The sequence below is a fragment of the Dromaius novaehollandiae genome, chromosome 16, assembly GCF_036370855.1.
Source record: "Dromaius novaehollandiae isolate bDroNov1 chromosome 16, bDroNov1.hap1, whole genome shotgun sequence".
Lineage (NCBI taxonomy): Eukaryota > Metazoa > Chordata > Aves > Casuariiformes > Dromaiidae > Dromaius > Dromaius novaehollandiae.
Genome location: NC_088113.1, coordinates 4,608,259 through 4,624,905, shown reverse-complemented (window position 1 = coordinate 4,624,905; position 16,647 = coordinate 4,608,259). Strand labels below are relative to the sequence as shown.

Genomic DNA, 16,647 nt, shown 5'->3' with positions numbered 1-16,647 from the left:
CGGCAGCTGGGACCTGCTGGTGGTGGCAGGAGCACGGTTGAGGCAGGAAGAAGGCCTGCTAGTGTGTGAGGCTGGCCTCAGGATTTCACCAGGAGCTCTCCTCTTTGGTGTGCCCGCAGGCTCCATTGAGCTGAAGCTGCATGACATGGTGCGGGCAGCCAAGAGCTCAGAGCATTGCACCATCAAGATGGCCAAGGAGAATGCCACACCTCGCTTCTCCATCTTCCGAAACAAGCGTATGAGAGGCTGGTGGCCCTTCATCAAACTCAGAGATCAAGAAGATGAGGAGAGGGAGGAGAGGGAGGCCAATCAGAAGAAAAAGAAGAAGTGGAGCAGCTCGGTCAAACCTGAGGATGTTCAGTTCACAGACCCCAGTGGGAACAAGTACCTCCTGACGGTAAGACAAGGTGCTGGCAGGGGTGAGCGGAAAGCCAGTGTTTCACCTCTGTCTTGACAGTGCAACTGGTCCTGCTTGCACACCACCTGCAGCCAGCAGAGACCTAGCTGCCTGGGCCTTTGTGCAGGGTCCTGGAGACTTGTCCCATCTGCTGCAAGTCCAGAGCTTCATCTCACACAGAAGTGCCAGCTGCAGTGATGTGCAGTGGGCATCCACCCTCCCATCTTCCTCTGCACTTACCATGAAGCAGTGCTCAGCAAGGGGAGCCTGTGAGGTGCATGTGGCTCCCTGTCAACCAGACAGGGCAGCACCAAGATAGGCCTGTCCCAGAGTCTCTGCCTACTCCAAACAGGCAGGTGCTTATTGTCCCAGGGCAGACTTGCTGCTGGTGGCCCTGTTAGTGGACCATAGTTTGTCCCCAGAGGCAAGTTGTATTCAGTATCAGTGTGGAAGGCTGCAGCCAAATCAGGAGAGCTGGGAAGTGCATTATAAATACAGTGCCTTCTTGGAAAACAGTTTCTGGCCAGGCCACAGTTCCCTCTGGTTATGAAGTGAGACATCTCTGTGGTTAATGGCTGGAGAGAAGAGTTGATTGCTTGAGCATCTGTTGGTGGAGCTGGGAGATAAATACCCAGTCCTGGCAGTGACCTTCAGTGAAGCAACATAAAGCATGTGGCTCAGGTATGTTTCCCTCTCCAGGGTAAGGTGGAAGCAGAGTTGCAGCTGTTGACTGTGGAGGAGGCTGAGAAAAGTCCTGTTGGTTTGGGCCGAAAAGAACCTGAACCCCTGGAAAAGCCCAAGTGAGTATCCATGTTCATCATCTTTAAAATGGACAGGCTGGGGCCAGGGATAGCTGTGTTCTCTGGCAGCTGGTCATGTGGGAAGAGGGATCAGGCATCGGAAACCGAGAGCAGAATCAAGGGGCTCTGGGCTAAGGGGGTTCTGCAGGACTGAGGCTGCAAGTGGGTTCCCAGAGCTTAAGTGGATCCAGCAGGCATTGTGGCTGCAACAGCTGGGCTAGAGCTAAGCTCAACAGGTTACTGAACTCAGATGTGCCACAACGTCACTCCTATGAAGGACAGCTCCAGTTTAACCATGTGAACGTACTCAGCTGTCTGCATGCTGCCCTGGAGGCTCAGTGTCTCTAGCACTTTCACAGGAGCTGTGGTTACTGCATTGGATGTAGGAGAGAGAAGGGTGTGGGGTGGAGGACCCCCTGCTCTTCCCTCAGGCAGTGGGATTGGTTAGGGGAGGGAGCAGGCCAGGCCGTGGAGCTCCCCGGATGATGCTTTCCTCAAGTAGCAGGAAGACCTGGTGGCCCATGATGGTGGCAGGGCACCAAAGCAGAGGGGACAACAGTGCTCTGCGAATGGACCCTGGGCTGAATTCTTTTTTACTTCCTGTTCCAGCCGGCCAAAAACATCTTTCAACTGGTTTGTGAATCCCATGAAAACCTTTGTGTTCTTTATCTGGAAGCGGTACAAGAAGTACATCATTGTGCTGTTAATTGCTGCTGTTCTGACCATCTTCCTGGTTCTTTTGATCTACACCATGCCTGGATACATCAGCGAGAAGATCATTAATGGATAAATGCTCTCTAGAAAAGGACTACTCAAAGACAGGGGTGATTATTGCAAGAACCGAGACTGGACCAGAAAGTTTAATGAAAGTCAGCAGGTGCCCGAACAACCTTTGAGTGAGACGCTTGGAAAAGTGGCCTGTCTTTGGGTAGTTGCGTTTCATGCTAAGTACCAATGAGATGTTAAGTAACCAAGTCAGTCACTTAAAAGGCAAACTCCTTGGGGGACCAGTTACAGCTTTGGGATAAATTTTTTCTTTGTTGAGCTGAGGTGGCGGGGAGAGGATTGGAAAACGATGATGGCTGGGGCTAGCCACACAGACTTGGCAACTGAAACCAGCTGTTGTCACTGGGAGCAGTTCTGGCAAGGATGATGCTACACAGAGCCACCTCCTCCCGTCGCTGCACCTTCCGTTTATGTTACTGCTTGATAATACCAGGCACTTCCTAGGCCTCTGCCTGAAGAATTCAAAACAGCCCCCACATTGTGTGGCAGAAGGTAGGTCTTGCATAGAGTCCTGGTGGAGGTGGGACCGAGAAGACCTTTGAAGGGGGCTCCTTGGGGTGCTGCTGCAGCTGCTTGGTGAAGGAGGGAAGAAGGATGACACAGCCAAGATTCACTTTCAACGTTGTTTTGGCTTTTCATTTCCGCTGGAATAAAAGCTCCTTGCCTGCTCTCTCCAACGTTGTTTGGACTTTCTGGCTGCTTTCTCGAGCCTGAGGCCTGCCTGCCTGCACAGCCCTCTCTAACGTGCTTTCACCCTTCCTCCATGGTAGCACAGCATTGGGACATTGGTGTGGGTGTTGTCAATGTGAATCTGTATTAAGTTGAGCTGATGTGACATGAGACTCATTCTCAGAGTGGTCTCCACTGCCCTGGGGTTCCTGTGCTCTGCACAGGCTTTACTGAACCAAGCCCTGACATTTGCTTTGAAGCAGGTTTTGTGGGAGCTGTGGTGGTGGGATATGTGCCTCTGCAGGCTGGAAAGTGAATCCCAGAGCAGGGAACTGTTTGCAGCAGGAGGCTCCCTGTGTTTATAGGATCTTCTTGCCTGTGTATGTGCCCAAGCTCTTTAGAGATGGGACAGATGTGTGTGTGGGGGGACACTCTGTCTAGGACACTGCAGCCCCTGGGCAGGAGTTCAGCTGGGCTGCTGGGTGGGGGAGCCAGCATGGCAAAGAAGGGAACCCTCTCTTCCTCTTGTCCAAGGGCGCCCTTAGGCTGCAAGAGGGAGCGAAACAGGCTGCCCCGGGCTCAGTTCTGCAGCACCAAGGCTTGGCAGGAGCTGGGCCACCCAGAAACCAAAGCGCCGTGTTCAGCACCATCTCACCCCAGACTTCATTTGGTGGCTTTCATGTGGGACGTCGGTGGTCACAAACAGCACCCTGCGTATCTAGCAGTGCCCAGCACCCTCCAGCATGACCAGTGCTCCCAGCAGGGCCAGCAAGTGTCCCCAGGCAGATCCTTGGCATTTGAAACCACCCTTAGCTGCGTTTTCCACATTGCCACCAGAGTGGGGCTCCCTGAGACTCAAAATGAAGCATCAGTCGCTTTCTTCCTCAAAACATGTCAGCTCGTACTCACGAGATTGCTAGCTGTGTCACTGTATGTGTGTGTGTGTGTGTAGGGGTGTATGTGTATGGAGGAGGTGTGTGTGTGCGGGGTGTACGTGTGGGGTGTGCGTGTGTGAGGCAAGGGGCTCCCTCCAGCCTTTCCTGCCCCTCGGGGCCCTGGCCTCGGCCCTGGCCTCAGCCCTGGCGCTGGCCTGGCCCAGCCCTGGCTGCGGCTCGTGCAGGCAGTTCCCCTTTCTGGCGCCGCCTCACCGCAGCGCCATGGCGGCCCTCATCTCGGTGCGTGACTTCGTGCAGCAGGCGCAGGAGGACCTCAGCTCACCCACCACCTCCGCCTTCGTCAGCCACATGGGCCGCTGCAAGGCCACGGCCAGCAGCCTGGAGGAGGTGAGCCAGGGGGCCGGGGGCCGCGGCAGGCGCCTGAGGCCTGGCCCTGCCCCCCGAGCGGGCTCCTGGGGTGAGGCCGGGCCGCGACACCCCGTGCCCACCAGGGAGGTGGTGGGGACCTGCCCGTGGGGCCCTCGGCCTGGCCAGGGCGCCCAGCACACCCCAGTGAGGGCTGTTGCACCCCAGTGGGGCGGGCCGCAGGGTGGCTGCGGGGATGGCAGGGTGACCATGGGGACGGCAGGGAGGCCGTGGGGACGGCAGGGTGACCACGGGGATGGCAGGGAGGCCGTGGGGACGGCAGGGTGGCCGTGGGGACGGCAGGGAGGCCGCGGGGATGGCAGGGTGGCCACGGGGATGGCAGGGTGGCCATGGGGACGGCAGGGAGGCCGCGGGTATGGCAGGGTGGCCGTGGGGATGACAGGCTGCGGGAGCGCTCGGCCAGGCCCTGCCTCCCTCTGAGCCGCGAGGAGGAAAGGGCCTCTTTGGGGGCTGGCGCTGGTGGGGGGTTGAAGTGGGTGGCAGGCATGTCGTTGCGGCGCGGGAGGACGCCGCCGGCGCGGTCCCGCAGGGTCTGCGCTGGCTCAGGCACCAGCATGTCTTTTGGCGTAAGGAGCGAGTGCCCTGAGGGACCCTGCTGTGCTGGGCAGGACGGCTCAAGGCAACGCTGGCTGCAGAGGCATGCGGAAGGGTCTAGCGGTATCACGAGGCTCGGTGGGAGGTTGATGGCTGTCAATCAGTGGCAATAAGTGCAAAGGAGGAGAGGTTCATGAGGAAAGGTTGTATATCTCACCAGGCTGACACAGAACTGTAAAAAGAATACCGATTTTTTTTTTGCCTGGACAAACATCAACCTAAAAACAAAACAAAACATTAAAGGAAGTTCTTTGTGGAGGGGTAGGTTATTTGCTTACTTTTCCCAAGTTAAACTGTGAGATTCACTGATATGGGACATTCGGAAGCCAAATGTATAAACGGTTCAAAAAATTCCCAGAGCCTAGGTCAGAGCTGGCTACTAAACGCAGTGGCCAACGCAAAGCTGCTTACTCATGCCAAATGCCTTGTTTCTCCACCAATAACAGAAAGCAAAAAACCCCAATGCTCACTGTCAGACTGCTGCGTGAGAGGGGAAGGGTTTGCTGCATGCTGACAACATGCACGAAAGAGAGTGAGAAACAGCGCTTGGTGCCCCCCAGGAAAACCCAGGGAAGGGGGAGAGCAAGGGAAGGACCCCAGCTCAGCAGAAGGTCTGGCTATCAGCTGCTTGCTGGCTGTGCTCAGCATCTCATTGCCCAGCTCAAGCTGCCTTTATATTCGTGGCTTCTCAGGACTCAGCTGAAAACTGAGACAAGTACAACATAATCACCTCGCTGGCCTGCTCTTGGGCTGATCAAGGTCCAGCTCCCTCACAGCAAACATCAGAGAGATTTTGCTGCTGTCTTGAGGGAGGACGGGATTTTTCCTGGTTGGCTACCCACATCAGCTGGCTTTCCATATGGCCGGATGGGCCAGAGGGCCCCAAACTTCCTTGGTGCCTCCTCCTGCTCCTGCTAGGTCTGATAAATATGCCAGAAGTGACTAAACAGCATCCCCTCCATGTCACACTCCTCTCTACTTTGTAGTTTCAGCACGGGAGGGGAAGGTACCCAGGAGTTCACCAGGATCTGTTGCTGGGCTGTGACCACCACACTGTACTGAAGTCCTCCAGAGCTTGGGATCAGCTAGCAGACCTCTGCAGGCTTTGAGTGGTGTGTGGAGCCTGCAGATTGTTTTGTCAAAGTGATGTTCACTGTGGTTTTTATATAAGTCCTCAGGTCTCTGGAGGCCAGAACTTGCTCATGAGCCCTGGATGTGGGGCAATTTCCTTGTGTTGCTTAATTTTCAACTGTTACTCTATTACCTCTATCCAAAGAATAGCTAAAACTTCAGTCATTCAAAACAGAGCTGCTACATCAGGAAGCTGTGGTTAGAGAGAAAAGCGCATACTACTGCGTTTGTTCAAGTCTGCAGAACTCTCGGCTTGGGACTTACGTGTCAGAGTGGACAGTAAACTCAAGATAAACTCCTGCTGCTGTGTTGTAGCCCTTGGTTGAGCAAGGAGAGCCCCAGCACGGTGTGAATTGAGTCTCAGAAGTGTGGGCCAACAGGGTAAAAGAGAATTGGGCTGTAGGGAGTTTAGCTGCAGGGGAAGGAGGTCAGCAGGTTTTCCACTGCTGACTCTGGAAGCAGATCCTCAAAGCGGAAGTCACGCAGCTCAGCTGAAGGCAGAACCAAGTCCATGTCTTCGAGGCAAACAAATGCAGGTAAAAATACAGCCAAGGAAGGGGATTTGGGTATTCCTGCACTGAGTGCCAGATATATAATTTTGTGCCTTGTGGTCAGCTGCTGTACACAATTTAAGCAGTTCACGATCCTTGGAGGCAGTGCCACTCTTGAAGCTGGGCTGGCTGAACTGGGGGAGCTCAGAGAGCTGGAGCTGCTGGTTGGTGAGAGCCTCAGGGTTGTCATGGAGCAGCCTCACTGCTGAGGCAGACACCCTGGTGCTGCTCCTTAGAGGGAGGAGAGCTTCCCGGCCTGAAAGCATCAATCTAGCAAGCAGAGAATGGTCCCAAAGATGGAGCTGGGTCACTTTTGGAGTTAGGTTATACCTTCAGGGAGGGAGTTGTCGGGAGAAAGGAGGAGGCAGGCCCAGATGTGGGAGATTTGAGCATCTGTGTGTGGAGAGCTAAACTTCTGATAAAAGATGACATGTAAAGAAGACTGGCATCACAAGGATATATCACCTGGACAGGCTTTTGCAACAGTTTGGGGAGGAGGTAGCAGAAGGGAGTGGGGGGTGGGGGAGAGAGAGACGCTGGAGGCTATTAGGAAGTTGAAGATCAGAGTTTCTGTGGTGGTCTCCAAAATGCTCCCTCTCAGTGCCAAGCACAAGGCCAAACAGAGTCTGATGGTGTGGCTAAAAATATGGTTTACTGCAGGGGAGATCAGAGATGTCTGGAACTGGGAAAACTGCCCAGGTGGAGCCTCTACAAGAGAGAGACACTTCATCTAAGCTAAATGGCTTCACCTTAAAAAGGGTGAAGGGAAGCTTTTGAATTAGAGTGATGAGAGCTGACAAGCACAGAAGAGTGCTTGGTTCAGAAGTGTGTGCTCTGAGCAGGAGCAGCTCTCTCTCTTCAAGTAAAGGAAAGGGCAGGTGGCGACCAGAGTGAAATTGGAGCTGACAAAGAACTGTTAGGACAAGTGAAGTCTCATTTAAACAAGGCACAGAAAACCAAACCCCACCCTGCTACAGGTTTCTACACAAATGCGCAAAGCCCAAGAATATAAGGGGAAACCTGTTGTGTCTAGCTGTAAAGATGGATATTGACATAATAGGAGTACCAGAAACTTTGTGGAGGGACAGCAGGACATGGTAGTGCCAGGGTATGAAGTGTTCAAGAGACACAGTAAACAGCGTTAACAGAAGAGGGATGCAGTAGGATCACTGAAAGGATCGCTAAAGATTTTTTTTACCTCAATCTGAATAAAAGCCACGCTGGTGCAGGATGCTTAGACAGAAGATGTAGCTCTGTACATTGCTCTGTAAAGTATACATGGACAGTCAGGCATCCACGAGAGAAGGAAAACTTGACTTAATCCTGAGCATATAGAAATGACCACAATGTCATTAGAATTGACTTTGTTGCTGGAGCAAGGGAAACCAAAGTACCCACCATGATTTTACTTAACTTTGAAAAGGGAAACAATATAAAAGTTAAGAAGCTAGAAAGAACTTAGAAAGAATGTGCAGGAGGGTAAAATGTCTCCAGCTGGCATGAAGACCTTTTGAAGACACCACCTAGAAGGCTCAAAGCAAACACTTTCCACTTATCAGAGACTCTAGAAGGATTCCCCTCTTCCCTTCCTAAAAAAAGAAAGAAAAGTTGTGATGGATAAATGTTGGAAATAAAAAGGAGTGTTCACTTGAGGAAAGGTATGTCCAAATGAGAAAAACAGAAAGAATCGTAGACGCTGGCAGAAAGATGTGGAAGCACAAATGTGACTGTCCAAAAAAACCTTGAGGAACAATTTTTAAAAGAGATGAAAACTAATCATTAATCCTTTTCAAACACAGGTAGGAACAGGAACCTCATCAAACAGGCAGTAGGTCTAATGGATATTCAGGGCATATAGGTCTGTTGGAGGAGAGGCAGCATGGCTTTTACAGGGGGAAATCAGGACTCACCAGTGTGCTGGAGATTTATGAAAGAATCGGCAAACTTCTGAGCAAAGGATATAGCTGGCTGGTGTCATCCACTTGGATTTCCAGAGGTATTCAGTTGGATCCCTCATTCAAGGCTTTTAAAGGAACTCAGCTGCCATACAATAGGAGGGAAAGATTTCCCATGGTTAAATATTTGGTTAAAAGACAAATCAGAGAGTAGGAATAAATGGTGCATTTAGAGGGAGTGGCCAGTGGAGTATGAGACATAGAGAGGGGAGGGAGCCTGCAGAAATGTCAGGCTGGCGGGCTGCTAAGAGGGGCAGGGATCACACATACACACAGGCTCCTGATAGGATGGAAAGAATGACATTTCCCAGTAACCTACGAGGTTGTGCAGGCTTTGCTGCAGTCCAACAAGTAACTGGTTATTGGCCTGAGAGCAAGGAAAGTAGCACCCTGCAATGCCAGAGTGCAAGGGGAAAGGATGTTTCACAAACTCTGTTATTTCCGATCTGAGTTTTCTCTGTTTCAGAAGTTCCTTATTCCAGGTTTGTATGAGACATGGCCTTCAAGGTTCAAGCCCTCTTCTTTCTACCAACCCTCATTTACCTTGCTACTCTTGCCCAGCTTTACTATCAGAGAAGGCCCTCTGGTCCACATTCCTCCTCTGCATCCTCCCCTGCATCACGTAGCACCCAGCAGTGCCCGGTACCGTGGTGAGCTCCTCTGGATCGCAGTCTGATGGACAGTTCAGAGGCAAAGTGTTTGGCTAGAAACCTCAGTCCCATAACTGAACTGGACAAAAAGGTGCAGGTGCAAAGGGTCGTGGATGGCAGCTCTTCCCTGGGGAGCTCTAGGCTCTGCAGGGAGATGCAGCAGGAAGTCTGGTAACCCCTATTTTGGGGTCTAAGTCTATAATTCAAGATCTCAACATTTCTGCTTCACTGCACTGAGCTCTGGAAACACGCAGTTAAGTTTCCAGCACTAATGTGCCCTGGTACCTATATGTTTGTTTATGGTGAAGTTCAAAAAATGCCACGGTTTTGACATTGCTGATTTACAAAGAGCCTGTCTCACATCCACCTGTTACAGGGGCTCAGCCATGTGGCTTGGCTGATGTAGCGCTGCCAGTGAGGCATCAGACCATACTTTGTGCAACAAAGTACAAAGACAGCAGTGGTATCTTTCCCCTGGGTGCTTATCCGAGACTTCTTTCCATTCAGTTGTTAAATGGCTTTAAGTGTAGCATGAAACTCCACCCTTGGTTTTTCTTTGCGTTACCAAATTGCTGTAAAACCATTTGCACCCAAATATCAATGTTTCTGGTTTTTATAAGCTGGGCCCTGTCTTCCAGCTCTGGCAGTAAGGCCAATATGCAGAGCAAAATCCTGTCAATCCCCACAATGCCAGTCTGGCCGACGAGCTGTCAGGACTCATGTCTGTCTTGTGAATAGGCCACCCCTGAAACACTGCTCTGGAAATCAGGAGGAAGGTGGAGAAACTGGAGAGGGGCCAGTGGATGGTGATAAAAAAGCGGAGGCAGAAGGAGCTGGGATGATTTATCATGCAAAAAGGAGACTAGGGAATGGAGGGGGCTGATAGTCTACAACTCATCAAAGGGCAATTACAAAGGCAATAGTGGCAAGCCCTTTTTAGTAGTGTCAGACGGAATAACAAGGAGCAACAGCTACAAATTGTGGCTCAGGAGGTTCAGACTGGACTTCTGGAAAAATTCCTCCTGCAGAGGGTGGTGCACCGCTGCAAGAGGTCACCAGAGAATAGGAGGAATCTCCATCCTTGGAGAGTTTCAAAACTCAACTAGGCAAAGTGTAGCCAACCTGATCTAGTACTGGCAATAGTCCTGCTCCAAACAAGAGATTGCATTAGAGCCCTACCAACCAGCACTTCTGTGAATAGCAGCTGTCTCATTCAGTCTCTCATCGGCAGAGTTTAAATGCCTCTAAACACTTCCCCTCAGTCACCCGTGCTTCCTCCTTCCAGCCCGGGAATGGCTTGGACAGTGGTAGAAACACGATTTGTGGCTAACAGATTTTCTTGTCTCTTAAACTCCCTGCTCTGCAGTCCTTTTTCTCATATGTTTTCCCATTCACTCTTTATGCTTGATCACTTCTTCCAGAAGACCATAAGGAAGGCTTGTTGGCATTTAAGATACATATGGATTTGCTACCACTAGGCCATCAGGCATCTGCTGGCAGGGCAGTCAGGCGTGGGGATGTTGAGACTTGTGCTGCAGTCTGTGGGTTATGGAAGTGTCTGTACGGATGTAGGCAGTGACTGTCTTTTCTGTGTTTCTAGGCCTTGGATGCAGACCGAGTCGTGCTGCAGAAGATGAGGAAAGCAGCGAAGGCAGAGCATGCCTGTGGACAAGGTCAGGGCAGAACAGAGGCCAGGGAGGGGGGAGATGGGTGACAGAGGGCTGAGGCGAATCCTTGTAGCAGATTGGGTTGATGGCAGCCGGGGAGTTGGGTGTGGGAAATGTGTCCGCTCTCTGAGGTGTGCGTATCCCCGTCAGCTCTCAGGTCCCTGTAGCAGCTTTTGTTCATGGCCTTTGCCAGCTGGCAGCAGAGTGGGCTGCAGTGCCCATGGGAGCTGGGCAGTGGCTGCAGGGAGCAGGATGGAAGGCAGCGGGAGCCACCTGCTCCAGTCCTAGAGCAGAGCCAGGTGTGGTGACTCCTGGGAGGGAGGCAGGGGGGTGGGCATTCATCCGGGCCTTCCCCCTGGGCACACTGGGGACTGTCCACATTCCTCCAGATCTCATCAGCCACATCGAAGCCCACATCGCTGCCCAGGAGAAATTCTCAGCCAACTACCAGCTGGAGGGTGAGGAGCAGCTGGCCAATGCCTTTAGCACCTTTGCAGCCTGCTCCCGGGAGCTGCTGACCTCTGTCAGGAGCCTGGTAGGCAACCTTGTCCTCCACATGTGTCTAAGCTGGGTCCCATCACAGGCTCCCCAACTCACAGGGGTCAAGGGGACACTGGCAGGGGCCTGACTCTGACACATGCCCCAGGAAGAGTGGGAGGCACTGGTCTGCAATCTGAATGTCTGAGCTCATCTCCTTCCTGAGACAGACGTTGGGGTGCGTGATGTGAGGTTTTAGAGCAGGTGATACAGCCTATATGGCTGAAGTCATCTTCTCATTGAGTGGCAGCTAACCTCAGATGCTGCTCAGAAGAGGCAAGTTCACATGGTGGCCTGCCAGGGAGGAGGCTGGGTGTTCCCCATTCTGCACACAGTGCTTACAAGAGCCCAATGGGAGTCCCAAAAAATCATGCCCATTGACCAAAGCTGAGGTTTGGGCCAGATAAATGACAGGCAATGCTTATCACCTGATGGTGAGCCAGGCTTGAAAGGCTTTGGGGGATGCAGTGCAAAGCCTCTTCCAAGGAGCCAGGATACATCTCCTGCACCAATTTCCAGAGGTTCAGAGTGAGCTGGAGTACCTCTTGAGCTCTTCAGAAATAGTTACAGGAGCTTTCAGGAGAAAGCAAACTTTGCTGCAGTTACACGTTTGACTAAACCTGGCCTTTCAGCTATGTTGAAATGTCTGCCTGGGGATTAGCAAGGAGCTAGGCAGTGCCTTGAGGAATCACAGAAGAGCTGGCTCTTGAAGCCATGCTATCACCAATACTAGATCAGGTCAGCTGTGGCTTTGCCCAGCTCAATGTTGAAAATCTCCAAGGGTGGTTTTGGGTGACTGTTTTCTGAAGTGGTTCATTTTGCAGCCTCCCAAACAGCTCTGCTTCCTCAACCAGGGAGTGGTGCAGGTGCTGGCACCAGGCCTGGGACTCAAGCCACTAAAGCAGGATATGTCCAATGACACCCTTAGGTGGCCTGGATGTAGCTATCAGTAGGGAGCAGTGGTGTGGAAGAGGGATAGCGCTATTGCAAGTAGGTCTCAGGGCAGCAGGAATGCACTGAGTCCACAAATGCTTTTCGTGGCCTTGGGTCTCACTCCCCCTCATGAAGTATTAGCACAAAACACTCTTCCCCCGTGCAGGGCTGGGGGCCGAACATTTTGAGACATAGAGCTGGGGGCTGCATCCACAGCTGGACCCAGCTTGACATTTCCAGGGGATCTCATGCTAGTCTGACCAGCCTGGGCAGTGCTGGCTACATGATCTCTCTCTCCTTTTCAGTTGCAGAGTTTGTACCACAACATTAACTTTTCCCTGGAGTCACTAATAAAGGGCGACTTGAAAGAGCTCAAAGGGGTAAGCAGAGACTGAAAGGGCTGCAAAAAAATGGTGCAAGTAAGCAGGGGGATGGAGACAGAGAGGGTGGCAGCTGTGGGGGCTCATCCCTGGCCCACGTCCCAACCTCTGGCAGGGTGTTGCAGGGATATGTCCTGCCTGAGCCTCCTGTGCGCCAGGCCCTGCCCGCTGTCCCAAAACTGGGGCTGCACACCAGAAGTCAGGCTAGCAATGCCCCTCAGCTGGTCCCTCTGCTTGTTTTGCAGCTGAACACACAGCTGAACTCAGAGGAGTCTGGAGAAGTTCACTACACTGGGAAAAATAAAACTGTTGTGCACCAAATAGTTATAAACTCCAGGTGCACAAACTCCCCCACTGCCTCTCAGTGAGGTCCATCCCTTGCAGGCCCACCTGTGGCTCCTGCACATACGCGTGTTAGGACACGTGTTTGTGTGAATCTGAACATGCATGTGTGTATCCACATATGTCTCAGAGATTAAAAGATAGCAAGTATTAAAGTGAATGTATAATTTGCTTTTCCACATTGTAGAGTGTTCATAGAACTGCTCAGTATTAATCAGTGTAGATTTTAGGAAAAGCATCAAATGCTTATTTAATTTTGCTTTTTACCAATGGAAAGGTCATTGTGGTCCTTGGTGCTTGCAAGTATCTGTCTCTGTGACTGTACTCTGGTCTTCAGCTCTGTGCGTTTGTCGCTGTGTGTATCTGAGCGCAGATCAGTGCAAGTGCCTGTGGATGTTTTAGGGTGGGTAAGGCTGTGTGAGTGAACTGACTCTGATTGCTATTCTGGAACTAGGTCACTGTTGAGGGATTGCTGGTTCATGGCCTGCATCTAACATGGTCAAGCAGCTGTCAGTTGTGATCTGGTACCATTCCTCTTTGGGTCACTTTGTTCAGGTACTTTTAGCCCTGGGCACAGAGACTCTACAAGCAGGATATATACAGCTTGCTGCTATAGAGCAATTATTTATTGGCTAACATGTACGAAAGATAGCTAGGATTTAATGAGCTACTAGACTAAGCATTAATGCACTTACCACCCTGATAAGACACCTGAGGAGTCTCTGCTGTCCAGGCAGATCATGTCAGGAGGAGCAAGGTCAGCTCTGCTGCTCCCCAGAGCAGATTCTTGGTATTGCTGAGTTGCTGTCTTCCATGGAACCCACCCACACTGATGACCCTGACAACACTGACAAACTCTCTGTTTTTCTGTGTTTTAAGATTTTATACCTTTCCGTGTTAGTTTTTTTCCTCTCGAATCCTTGAGCTACTAACGATCCTGTTTCAACAACCCAGACTTTGTAATTTTATCTTTCTTATCTTGGACTCCATGGACTTTCTCACAGCTTTTTCTCCCAACTTATCAGTTGCCTCAGAAGTCTGTGCCAAGGTTATAAAGCTGGGCTGTATCAGAGCTGGGCCTGGGATTCTTTGAATGGACAGCCGAACCTCTGGGAAAGCAGGGGAAGGCTGGGCAGGGTTATGGAAAGAGAGGGTTAAGACCTGTGACAGAATTTGGGGACTTCCAAAGGACTAATGGCCAAATGTGGAGAAAAATCAGGGGCATTTAGGCAGAAAATTGGAAACTAGCACTATATAGGAATGTGAAAGTGGAAGGAGAGCAAGTGGAGTGTAGTAAGCTGATAAAAGAATATAAATATGTGAAGGAAAAATCCACTATTTGCATTGTTGTGGACAATGTCAAGAAGATAGGGAGTCAGGAAATCTGGCAGAGAGAGATGAAAAACAGCTGTCCACAAGAAGTCATGATCAAGCTGATGTAATTTCTAATAGTGTCCAAAAGGAATCAGAGCTTGATCTGAATCTATCTGGCATTTTCAGCAGAAGGGAGAATTTGTCCTGACAAGATTCTGCTTTGACATAAAGAAAAAAAAAATCACCTTGAGGAAGAGTGGAGCGTTGGAACAGAGGTCTAGAGAGGCTGTGAGATCTCCATCTTTCAGGGTTTCAATATCTGCCTGGACAATGCCCTGAGCAACCAGGTCTGAATTCAATACTACTCCTTCTTTGAGGAGGGTGGACTAGAGACCTCCTGAAGCCCCTTCCAACTTGAATTAGTCTGTGTTTCTATGACACACAGGTTTGCGGAGCAGTAAACTGTAAGAAAAGGGCAGAATGTGGGTGATCTGAGCAAACAGACAAATACATTTGAACATAGCAAAATAGTAACCACTGAAGGGATGCTAAAGCCATCCAGTCAAACTAGAAACAGGTTATGGCTTTTTAACAGCAAGATTAACTCACCATTAAATGAATATATAGAAGAAGAATTAGATTCTCTTGATGTTGTCAGGTTTAGACAGGTTTCTGATGTCTTTGTGGGAAGTAATGTAGTCAACAGATGAGGAACTGGTAGATACTTTCTGGCGTGTGCTTTTCAAAGCAGATGTCTTAGTGATTCCTTCTGCCCTTAAAAGTATGAGTCTGTGAAATCTGGGTGGAGGTATGTACATGTCTACCTGATGCATATGTGTGTGATATATGTTTTGGTGCCTGTGCATATGTGTATTTGCATGCCTAGTGCCTATCTGCATGTGTATTAGTGTGTATGCAAGCAAGTACGTAGCGCCTGTGAGTAAACCTTTGCTGGAGTGCGTACTTGTCTGCTGTACGGGTGGGTGTGGAGACATGTGAGGGTACTTTTCTGGGGAGGGACAGCCTTATGGACAGTCATGTACTAGTCTGCAAGACCCTTTCTGCTGGGGTGACCTAGTGGGAACTCAGTGTGCTAAGGCTCAAGAAGAGCCTGTCTTGGACACAGTCATTAATCGAAGCCTTTGGCTCTCCCTAGGAATTCAAAAAACCATTTGAGAAGGCCTGCAAAGACTATGAGAGCAAACTGTAAGTTGTCATGCTTCCTTGCCCCGAGGTCATACTTGGAGGCTTGTTTTTATCCGACTTCACCAAAGAATGGTCAGATGGACTCTTTCATTTGTCCCTCCTTTTTCTTTGAGCGCAAAAATTGAGAAGGAGAAGCGAGACCTGGCAAAGCAACATGGGATGGTGCGGAGCGAGGTGAGCGGAGGTGAGATCGCAGAGGAGATGGAGAAGGAGCGCAGGACCTTCCAGTTAAACATGTGTGAGGTAATGCAGGACGGGGCGGGTTAGAGCAGTAACAACACAGCACAAGACCCTGGGAGTCTGCCCAGCTCCTCCCTGTCCCTGTTCTTTACGCTCTGCCTGTGTAGTTCTCCTGTGCCAGCGTCACTGCTCATGTCACAGAATAGCCTCAGCTGTCACAGGTGCCTCCTGCATTTCCCTGCTTGCTCCCCAAAAGGCTGAGCTGTGGCCATTGGCGCAGAGTCCAGGCTCACAGGCCCTGTCTCCAGAGAAGGGTGAAGCTGTGATCCCAACACTGTGCTCCCCATTTCTTTCTGCCTGAAGCTAGGGATTGCCTCAGTCACCTCCTGGATCGCCTTTACTGTAACCTGACTCACCCTGTACCCTGCCTGCAGTCCTCAGACACCAGACTCTGGGTTTTGCAGTCCTCCCTCGGGGCTCCAGGACAGTGCTGGTTGCTGGTGCCCACGTCTGCCCCTGCAGCCATTTCAGAGTCACGGAATTGGCATCCAGGGTACAAGTTTTCCTTCTGTTGGTGCACAGCAGCCACATCATTGCCCCAGCAGACCCCAGGCTGGAGCATCCAGACATCAGCAGTGATTCCCATGGTGGCAATTCTCACTTGTCTTCTGACCTGGGCTTGTTCTGAAGTTGTTTTTTTGTCTGAGTACACACTAATTTTTCATTTGTGACTATCTTCTATTCCTGATCAGTCATGCTTGTGTCTGTGGTATGGCTGGTGTCTTTCTGCCTTTCTGAGCTAATGAAGTGCCCTGGGGCCCAAGGTTCTGCCTGGAGAACTGGCAGCATCGCTCTGCTCTGCCCCTGGGGAGCAATACTGAGATGGGCTACAAATCTTCAGAGCCCATTGCTCAGCAGGTCGAGTCCATTGTGCTGGGCCCCTTCCCTCAGTTGGTGAGCTGCTCTGGGTGAGAGGGGCTGATGAAGGAGTTAATCTGAAGCCTGAGCCTGTATTAACCTGGTAGTAGAGACGCAAAGTGAGAAAAATCCCACAAAGCCCTTGGGTTGCGGCTTCTTCCCAACTGCTTCTTCCTGATCCTGGCCTTGGGGTTGCTGCAGATCCTGACCACTTACAGCAAAGATATGAGCAATGGCTAGAAACTGCTTCAGCAGAGAAGGAAAGGGGAGGCTTAGCCAGGGTACATCTTCCCCAGCTGCTTCTCTTCTGCCAGG

At 51.0% G+C, this 16,647-nt stretch overlaps 2 protein-coding genes across 2 annotated transcripts in view; both read left to right on the top strand.

Annotated features, from left to right (window-relative positions):
* Nucleotides 1-2,660, top strand: part of LOC112983152 (fer-1-like protein 4) — a 44,559-nt gene extending 41,899 nt beyond the window's left edge. Inside the window, exons 43-45 of the mRNA XM_064521311.1 lie at nt 120-397; nt 1,097-1,197; nt 1,807-2,660. Coding sequence (XP_064377381.1) covers nt 120-397; nt 1,097-1,197; nt 1,807-1,987 — 560 coding nt within the window. The 3' untranslated portion in view covers nt 1,988-2,660. The remainder of the gene's footprint in view (nt 1-119; nt 398-1,096; nt 1,198-1,806) is intronic.
* Nucleotides 2,661-3,809: 1,149 nt separating this feature from the next.
* The window catches only part of LOC112983157 (arf-GAP with SH3 domain, ANK repeat and PH domain-containing protein 2-like), a 36,777-nt gene continuing 23,939 nt past the window's right edge, over nt 3,810-16,647 (top strand). The window contains exons 1-6 of the mRNA XM_026100069.2: nt 3,810-3,935; nt 10,456-10,528; nt 10,912-11,057; nt 12,298-12,372; nt 15,185-15,234; nt 15,348-15,477. Of these exons, the coding sequence (XP_025955854.2) occupies nt 3,810-3,935; nt 10,456-10,528; nt 10,912-11,057; nt 12,298-12,372; nt 15,185-15,234; nt 15,348-15,477 (600 nt within the window). The remainder of the gene's footprint in view (nt 3,936-10,455; nt 10,529-10,911; nt 11,058-12,297; nt 12,373-15,184; nt 15,235-15,347; nt 15,478-16,647) is intronic.